This window comes from Metopolophium dirhodum, chromosome 1 (assembly GCF_019925205.1).
Source record: "Metopolophium dirhodum isolate CAU chromosome 1, ASM1992520v1, whole genome shotgun sequence".
NCBI lineage: Eukaryota > Metazoa > Arthropoda > Insecta > Hemiptera > Aphididae > Metopolophium > Metopolophium dirhodum.
Genome location: NC_083560.1, coordinates 146352314 through 146362724, shown reverse-complemented (window position 1 = coordinate 146362724; position 10411 = coordinate 146352314). Strand labels below are relative to the sequence as shown.

General features: G+C 28.8%; 1 protein-coding gene and 1 long non-coding RNA gene across 2 annotated transcripts; both read left to right on the top strand.

The window, feature by feature from the left end:
* Nucleotides 1–223: 223 nt before the first annotated feature.
* LOC132935949 (uncharacterized) lies at nucleotides 224–2413 on the top strand. The gene is made up of 4 exons (XR_009663364.1): nucleotides 224–470; nucleotides 563–751; nucleotides 837–1036; nucleotides 1103–2413. It is a non-coding gene; the product is annotated as an uncharacterized LOC132935949 (long non-coding RNA).
* A 5325-nt stretch (nucleotides 2414–7738) lies between these two features.
* On the top strand, nucleotides 7739–9815 carry LOC132933215 (zinc finger MYM-type protein 1-like). The gene is made up of 2 exons (XM_060999529.1): nucleotides 7739–9751; nucleotides 9810–9815. The coding sequence occupies exons 1-2, from the start codon at nucleotides 7739–7741 to the stop codon at nucleotides 9813–9815; spliced, it is 2019 nt and encodes a 672-aa protein (XP_060855512.1).
* The last annotated feature ends 596 nt before the right edge of the window (nucleotides 9816–10411 follow it).

Genomic DNA, 10411 nt, shown 5'->3' with positions numbered 1-10411 from the left:
CATAGATTACATACATTTCAATTGATAAGTAAAAATTATGCCGTATCTTAATTCGATATCATACAATCACAGTATGCCACAGAAGAAAATATCATATTATAAATATATAATTTTATTATTGTAGTGTACGCACACTGTTGAACTAAGTTAACCTTAAACGTATTTTAAATTTTGATGATATGATTATTGAATATTGATTAATATTAATGTTGTTTTCTGTTGACTAACTACTTTACTAGTACAATGTCATAATGGTAAACAAAATAAATTATGAATGTTAATTAAAACAAGTAGGTACCTACTCAGGTACTTCAATTTTAAATAATAATACTTCACAATGTGCTTTTTTATAATACTTTAATTTGCAATGTAAAAATAATTCAATTCAAAATAGGTGTTTTATTAACTGAAACTAATATAATGCATGATAATTGGATACCAACTTGGAAACTTCATTTTCAAATTGTTTGGTAAGTTTTTCTTCTAATTAAACAGTTAAAAATCAATAGAAGTTTTTAAATTTTTAAATTATTTTTTAATGTTTTTATTTTTTTTATTTTAGTCAAACATGTTATTCTGCATAGTTTACAATTTTTATTTAAACATTGTATACAAATGGACCACTTACATTGTCTCATAGGATATCATATTATAATAAAACAATACAATACTATACAAACACCAAGTCAAAACTTTTAAATTCATCTGCAAATTCTTTATTTGGTGACTATTTAATTTGTATAGTTAATTGGTAAGTTCACCTAACATTTTTTTTTTTTTTTACTAAATAATACTTATTAATAACTTTGTGTAAAAAAATTTGACTTTGATTTCAGTAAAAATTAGTAATTCATAATAAATTACACTGAACTATGAGAAACTATATCTATGACTAGACAATACAATTTGATTTGACTAGCAAATGTTTCATAACTGTACCAGTACACTGATATTTGATATTTATGTAAATTATTATGGAATCAAATATATTTCTGTAATATAATATAGTCTCTGAACAAACTACTCAATTAATTGTGTATGTATGAATATTTTGAATTATTAAATAAATACATTTTTTAAAATTATTTTATTTTATTTCCAGATTGTAAAGTTAATTTTTACGAATAGGGAAATATTAAGTCAGCCTACTTAAAGGTTATGTTATTAAATTGTAATACGATTCCTCATAAGTAGCATTATGAGGTTGTTAAAATAGAAAATTTTACATTTTTAAAAAAAATTAATCAGACATTTCCAATTTTTAATTAACTTATTTTCAAAAAATGTAAGATGAAAAATTAACTATGTTTGTACTAATTGTATTTGTTGTATTTGAAGTCCGTAGCCCTTAAATAAGTTTAAATGTAGAGTAGTTAATATATTATGTACATTTAATTTTTATAATTTTATCAAGTGTAGTGTGTGTGTCAAGTGTTAATATTTTTTGTTGGTTTATGACCTTACCCAAATTCTGCAAAAACTTGCATTACGGAAATTAGGCCATACTCCAGTAGAATTATTGATAACTAATGCACTTATTATTTTTGATAATTTAATATTAAATTAGTGTCCATTATGTGGCTTATTCACACACAAGATAGTTTTTACATTAAATGCATATTATGTGTATTAGGTTTTAATACAATAGCAATTATTTATTACAAGCATACATTTCTTAAAAAATTATTTTATTTCATATTTTTAGTATTAATTATTATAATCACATTCTGTTTTGGAATATAAAATTCTTATGGATAAAAAATATTTAAAAACATGTTTTAATAAAAATGTTGTATTGTAAACGACTTGAAATAAATGTATGGCTGCTCTATTCTAAATACTGTTATGTAAAAAAAATGTTATTAATTTCTAGCTTCTCCCCTACAAACGGCCTTGTGTGTGATTTGACTTATAACTACTCTTAGAATTATGTTGGGTTATGGACTTTTAGACAAATGAATAAAATTATTTTATAACTTTTATTAAAATTTTTTAATGTAAACATTTATTCATAATTTTCAAAATGTCCTCCATTTCTCGCTACACATTTCTCATGCCTCGTCATAATGGAATTAGTTAGCAGTACCATATTCGCTATAAACTCTAATCGCCTCTCTGGGTCAGAAGGTTTTAAACCTTGTACATAGTGTATTTTATACGGGTGATACAAATTTGTCTTTAAAATACGGTGTACAGAGGTATGGCTTATGTTTGTTTGCCTGGATATTGACCTTGTAGAAGCATGCGGATCAACACTAAACGCAGCCAAGATACTAACCGAATGTCGCTCATCAGATGTGACATTATTTTTTGATTTATGAAGACCATTTGGAAAGCTACCTAGAGTTAAAAATAAGAGAATTTAATTTTTTTTAATGTTGATTGTGATTGTGTATGTACTATTGACTTATAATTTTGACAAATATATTTTTTAATTTTAAGTGTTATATTTTATATATTTATATTGCCAACGTCCAACGCTTAATAAGTTAGTGATGGCACTTGTTATCAATTACGGCAACTGTTACAAACTGTTCTCAAAAAATAACAGTTAAAATCATAAATATTTATGGTGAAAATAACAGTTACCTACTGTTGTAGACTTATTAGTGTTATTAGAAAAGAACAAATAGAACAATTAAAAAATATCAATAACATGACCAGTAACAGCTTGCTAACAACAAAGCAATACTATTGATAACAGGGTAACAGAGAATAACGCCAGTAACCTGTAACAGTTTATAACCAACGAACCAGTCGCTAATCAGTAAGACCAAATTATCAGAATAACCGTAACAGCTTGTTATTGTTACTAGTGTAGTACCTGTTATCAATCAATGTCCTTGATATTTTTTATCATCACTAAATAAGTGCAAGTGTACAAGTACACAACAAGCGCCTCGTATAATTCAGTTTTTAATTGGGTATATTGGATCAACGACTGAATGAAAATAAAAAATTTAAACGCTGCAATCCTTAAAAATAATATTCTTAAAAAATGACAATTCTGAATATGTTATAAAAATATTTAATTTAATTTAAATTTTTTTATTTTCAGTACTAAAAAATAAACAAAAGAAAAAATAAATTATATATGTAGCGCTAGGGTCTATAAATGATAAATAAAAAAAAAAATAAGAAAAAATTGATCAGAAAAAAAGTTATTCCAAAAGTCAGTTCTATCGGTTACACCCTGTATATACTATTTATCCTTTCAATATGCTACGACGTTCACATCCCACGTCGACTTTTATTATCCGTATTTTCCTATATAATTCGATTATTACTATATTTAATTATTTATACATTATATCTATATACTTTTTCCTATTATTATTCTACCGTTTTATTATTATTATTTTTTTTTTATACTATATATTTAATTATTGGTGGTATATTTAACCATTTTGTTCGTTCTTTTTATCATCGTGTAATATTTTTTACGTTATTTTTATGTACCGTTACTTTTTTCCTATTTCGCGATATAACTACGTTTTTCTGAATCTAATACCTCCAAAATTTCGTATGTTCCCCTCCAAATTGGACTTAACTTATTCCTTTGAGTATGATCTTTGAGTAGTATTAAATTTCCTATATCTAACATTTCTGTTTTTACTTTTTTATCGTAATGTTTTTACTTTTTTCTTTACTTTTAATTAATCTTTCCCTGGTTATGTGATGTGCTTCCTGCAATTTTTGCTTTAAATCATAAACGTAATCGTCATAATTATACCTAGGGTCTGGATTTGATTTCAACCTAACCGGAATATTAATCTCCCTACCATACAACCACGCAGAAGGTTGGTATTTCGTGGATGTATTTTCCATTGAGTTTTATACGAAAATTGCGTAAGGTAACAGCTTATCCCAATTGTCTAAACTTTTGCTCACATAGTGTCTTAAGCATTATGCTAGCGATTTATGACTACGTTCGAAATCGGGTGATAACCGGAAGTCTTAATCTTATTAATCTTTAACAACTTGCATACCTCCCTAAAAGTTCTACTAAGAAATTCTGTACCCTGGTCCGTTAAAACTGTTTCTGGAATTCCATGTATACAAACAAAATTTGTCACAAATGCTTTAGCTACTACGTTCGCTGTATGACGCTGTAAAGGTGTACCTAAACTAAACTTTGTCAAATCACATTGCATCGTAAGTATATTGTTATTGCCTAACCCCGTTGTAATTAATGGTCCTACAATGTCTAAAAATATTTTTTCAAATGGTTTTGTGCTCGTTGTGGTGATAACCATTGGATATTGAATATGTTTATTAGTATATTTATTTGTTTGACAAGCTGTACAGTTTTTTATATACTCCTTCACTTCGTGTTTCAAATTTGGCCAGTTAAATTGTTTTTTTATCTTTTTTATTCTTCTATTAACGCCACCATGCCCCCTAGTTTCGAATCGTGGAATTGTTTAAAAATAATTAATTTTTCTTCCTCACTGAATTCGAACTTTGTGCAAATTATTATTTCTATATTTGTATTATGAAAAATGAATCTTATCATTGATCTAATTTTAGCCCAATCTAGTCCGTCTTGTTGTCCTAATTGATTCATTGCTAATTTAGTTAACGAATGTTTTTCACAAAAATATTTAAGATTCAATAATGCTATGTGCACGTTTTCATACGTAGTTAATTGTTTCTGTTATGTTTTCGTTATTAAAAATATTATATATCTATCGCCATTTTTAAATTTTACTACGTCACCCAAATCTTTAATAGATTTCAACTTTTTGTCACGCCCGAATCGTGTTTTTAATTCATAATTAATACCTGATCTGAAATTATAATATTTTTCTATTTCCGATACTATACTATATTCTGACGGAGAGTCTATTAACTCGCCGTGCACTTCCTTAACATTTTTATAACTAATTATTGTCGTTTCTAATTATTCCAGAAAGTTCGTATAACTTTCATTTTTAATTTCGCTAAAATTATACATTCGCGATAGTGCATCAACATTAGTGTTTAATTTTCCCATTTTATAAATAATTTAATAATTATATTGTTCAAGTTCGATACGCCATCTTGCTAATCTAGATAACGGATCTTTCAAATTAAATAACCAAGATAACGGTCTATGGTCTGTTGGTATTGTAAACTTTTTACCATACAAGTACGGTCGGAATGTTTTTACGCCGAATATAATCGCTAAACATTCTAATTCTGTTACTGAATAATTACATTCTGCTTTATTTAAGGTTCTCGAACTATAAGCTATTGGTAAATCCGATTCTACTGTACCTTGAGATAAAATTGCTCCTAATGCTTTACCACTAGTACTAGCATCTGTCGTAAGTATAAATTGTTTTGTAAAATCAGGATATTGCAAAATTGGTTTTGAACAAAGCATTTCTTTTGATTTATCAAAAGCTTTCTGACAATTTTCATCCCAATTAAATTTTACGTCTTTTCTCAATATTTTCACCATTGGATTAGCTATAGCACTATAATTTTCTATGAATTTACGATAATATCCACTAAGACCTAGAAAATTTTTTAGGTACTGGAAAATTCATAACAGCTTCGATTTTCTTTTTATCTGGTTTTATATCCTCATTTGTAATTACATGACCTAGAAATAAACATTCCCGCTGTAAAAAGCTACATTTATCTGGTTCTATTTTTAGATTATGAATACGTAATCGTTCAAATACGTTAATTAATTTATCATTATGATCTTGTAAGTTTTTTGCATATACTATTATGTCATCCAAATACACTAGACATTTAATTCCTATTAACCCTGACAACACATTCGTCATCATTTTTTTGAAATGTTGCCGGAGTTGAGCTTAAACCCATAACTAAACGTTTAAATTGATAATGACCTTGTCCCGTGGAGAAAGCTGTAAGCTCTCTCGAATCTTTTGATAACGGAACTTGAAAATAACCTGCCTTTAAATCTAATAGACTAAACAGTTGGCATTGCCTCAACTGGTCTAAGATTTCCGTAATATTGGGTAATGGCTGAAATTCATTTAAAGTTACGTCATTAAGTGCTCTAAAGTCTATAACTATTCTGAATTTTTGTTTTCCCGAGGCATTCTCCTTCTTTTTAACTAATATTAGGGGTGCATTAAAAGGACTCATTGATCTCTCTATAATTTCGTCTTTCATCATTTGACCTATTTGTCGTTCTATTTCGTCATGTTGTGAAAACGATAAACGGTACGGTTTTTTATAAATTGGTTTTGTGTTACTTCCGATATATTCAACGCACTTATCGTTATTTTTCCGTTTCTAACCGTATTATAAATATTGGCGCAATATACATCTGGTGATAATTCTTGTTTATTAATAAATATATTTTTATTATTCATTGTTTGATTTTCAATATCTATTTCGACTACTGTTTCCGAACGTGGTTTTAAAATAAAGCATACACTATTTTCGTTTTCTACTTTATTTTCATTTATTGTTATCGTATTGTTAGCAATATCTATAACCGCATGATCCATTAAAAACTTATGTCCTAATATGCCTTCTCCTGTTATTGGAAATGTTTTATTTACTACATACAATTCTGTTTGAATGCTTTATTATCTATTATTAAATCTATTTTTGCTTTACCTATTGTTGAGACTATTTTTTCATTAATACCTTTTAAATAAATCTTGTCTTTTTCATTAATTTCTGTATCCCCCTTTAGTGCATTTATTTTAATGATATTTAATTCAGCCCCCGTGTCTACTATTTATTTTTTTTTTTTTTAATAATTTAATTCGCTCTTTATTAAAACTAGGTGATTTTAAAGTAATATGATTTTCTATTAATTTAGTTGTGATGTGAAAACATCGTTTTGTGGCGATTGCATTATCTCTTGGACAAGCCTGACGCCAACTGGAACTTGCCCTTTGAAATTTTTTGAATTATTTTTCTCGTTTTTCTGTTATGTAAAACAGTTCGAAATTTCATGCCCTATTTTATTACAATAACTACAATGCAAATTCTGAACACCCGTATTGTTCCTATTATTATTACCGCTTCCAGAATTACGCACACTATTATCACGATCAGGGCCGGCGGAAGGCACATGCGACCTGTGTGACCGCACGGGGCGGCAATTTTTTTTGGAAATTTAGGGGCGGCATTGTTAATAAATAAAAATATATGTATTTTTCAACATTACTCACTGTAAATATAAAATTAAAATAATGCTCATTATATTATTTCAACTGGAACTGTGTCATTTTATGAAGTACCTAAGTAAGCACTATTAGTAGATAATATAATGTGCGGGCTAGCCGCTAACATTATCGCTCGTTCTGTTTCGCGATTATCTTTGTGGTTTCCAATTAGCAAACATGAACCGAATCAAATCACGATAAAGATCCCCATAAACGTATGTACAATAATCAATAATTATCAGCGATACAAACTAGTTTACTTGTGACGAGTAACAACTATCGAACTATACGTACCTAGTATATTGTAGTTTGTCAACGAGCGTCGTAGCGTCAACGATTATAGAGTACTGTGCACATTATTTAGTCAAACAACATTCAACATATCATATTATTTTAATATTTATAATTTGGTAAGTATTTATTTTCATTTTAAATAATTGTACAATTATTAATATGAAGTAGGTAATTTATGTAAATAATAAATACAATGAATTAAGTAAAACCCGTTTTAAAACTATCATATTTTTTTTTTTTTATAAGAAATTTACATCATATTTTTTATCTATATAGTAAAAAGTTAAGAAAGCGCCAATATGTCGGATGGTAGACAGCGACTTTCTGGTGCAGAATATAGGAAGAGAAAACGTGAAAAAGAAGCTGTAATCAAAAAACAGTCTAATTCTATCAAAAAAATTTTAACGGGTTCTTCCTCGTCATTAGATATTTCAAATGCTGTAGTTGTACAACCTAGTGAAGTTTTTGACTCTTTCTCAGTTATAGATGCCACTGTACCTTCTGAAACTACAGTAGCCAAAAATATAACAGACAGTGTTGTAATGCAACCCAGTGAGGTTTTTGACTCTGTCTCAGTTGAAGCAGTCACTGTACCTTCTGAAACTACAATAGACAAAAGTTTAACAGAAAATGTCTATCAAAATTCCTTTAATTCTTTAATTAATATTAGTACAGACCCTGCTGAATGGCCTTTAATTATTAATAACGACTTTAAAACATTGTTGGTTGAAAAAGGTCCTCCTGCTCCGTTAAATGCAAATTTTGTATTTCCTTCAGATGATCAAGGACGAAAATTCACACAATTTCATTACAAACGAAGTATGAGTAATGGAGAAAATGTCACAAGGACATGGCTTGTATACTCTATTTCCAATGACGTAATATTTTGTTTTTGCTGTAAACTATTTGATAATTCAAACTCTAAGTTGGCTTTAGAAGGTTATAATGACTGGAGGCATTGTACAAAAATGTTAAAAGGACATGAAACATCAAAAAATCATTTGACCGCATATAGTACATGGTTAGAATTGTCATTGAGGTTAAAAAAAACAAAAACAATTGATGATGTAAACCAACGTATTTTAGAATCTGATTGGAATGAAGTTTTACAACGGATCATGTCGGTAGTACAATTTCTTGGTCATCAAAATTTAGCTTTTCGTGGATCATCTGATCAGTTATTCAAACATAATAATGGAATTTTTTTAAAATTAATTGAACTTATGGCTAAGTATGATTCTGTGATGGCTGAACATGTAAGAAGAATAATTAATAGTAAAAAAAATATAAGCCATTATTTAGGAAAAGATATTCAAAATGAGATGATTGATTTATTAGCTCAGTCTATTAAGTCTCGCATAGTTACTATGGTTAGCGAAGAGAAGTATTATAGTATTATACTAGATTGTACTCCTGATATAAGTCACTCGGAGCTCATGACTGTTATTATTCGTTTTGTGTCAATTGAAGATTCAAAAGTTACCATCCGTGAACATTTTCTTGGTTTTATTTCAGTTGAAATTAGTACTGGAGAAAATCTGTGTGATGTACTTTTAAGCATATTACGTGAGCTGAATATATCTTTGAGTAATATGCGAGGACAAGGATATGACAATGGAGCCAATATGAAAGGTGTGCACTCCGGAGTCCAACGGCACATTCGAAATATTAATCCACGTGCATTTTTTGTTCCTTGTAGTGCGCATTCCTTAAATCTTGTTGTAAATGATGCCGCAAAATCTTCAAAAGAAGCTGTAGGTTTTTTTCATATAATTCAAAAAGTATTCAACTTTTTTTCTGCCTCAACTATTCGTTGGCAAATTCTTTTGAAACATGTTAAAGAACTAACACTCAAACCATTAAATCAAACCCGGTGGGAAAGTCGAATAGACGCACTTAAACCGTTTCGATATTACATAGGTGAAATCTATGATGCTTTGTTTGAAACATCAGAAAATATAAATGTAGATCCAATGGTTAAACATGAAGCTGAATGTTTATGTAATCTTATTAAAACATTTAAATTTATTTGTTCTGTTGTCATTTGGTACGACATACTTAATCATATAAATCCAATCAGTAAATTAATGCAAAAACCAAATTTTGACATATCTTTAGCTTTGGGCATTTTAAAAACTTTATTGAAACATTTAAATGAACTGAGATCAGAAGAATCTTTTGAGAAAATGATTATAGATTCAACAGCACTTGCAACGGAAATGGGAGTAGAGTCTGTTTTTGAGAACTCACGGGGTAGAATTAAACCACGACGTACTCGTAAACACTTTGATTATGAACACAACGATGAACCAGTTATTGACCCAAAACAACAATTCAAAATACATTTTTATTACTTTACACTTGATGTAGCTATAAATAGCGTGAATGATAGATTTGAACAACTAAAAGAACATAATAACAATTTTTCGTTTCTTTACAATATGAAAAAACTAAAAAATCTTACACATGAAGAACTATTAAAACATTGCAAAGACTTACAAATTCTTCTTACCGATGGTGATTCAACAGATATCAATGGAATTGAAATGGCCCATGAATTAAAGTCAGTATTAGCTATGGTTGATGATAACTTAACACCTTATGAACTCTTAATATTTGTGATAAATTCAGGTGACTTTGCACCAAACCTATCCATTGCTTTACGAATTTTGCTAACATTACCAGTATCAGTGGCAACTGGGGAAAGAAGTTTTTCGAAATTGAAACTTATCAAAACATACTTACGCTCAACAATGAAAAACGAACGACTTTGTGGTCTAGCCATGATCTCAATTGAACACGAAGTTGGTCAAGAATTAACAGAGAATGTGTTTTTGCTCGGTCGTTTCCCCCTGACCGACCGTTCGTTTGCCAGCACTCCCTTGCGAAATGATTTGATTTTCCACACGTGTAACAACCAGTGTTACTTCTAGTTTGATTATTACCATAATTATTTCGCTGATTATTATTAT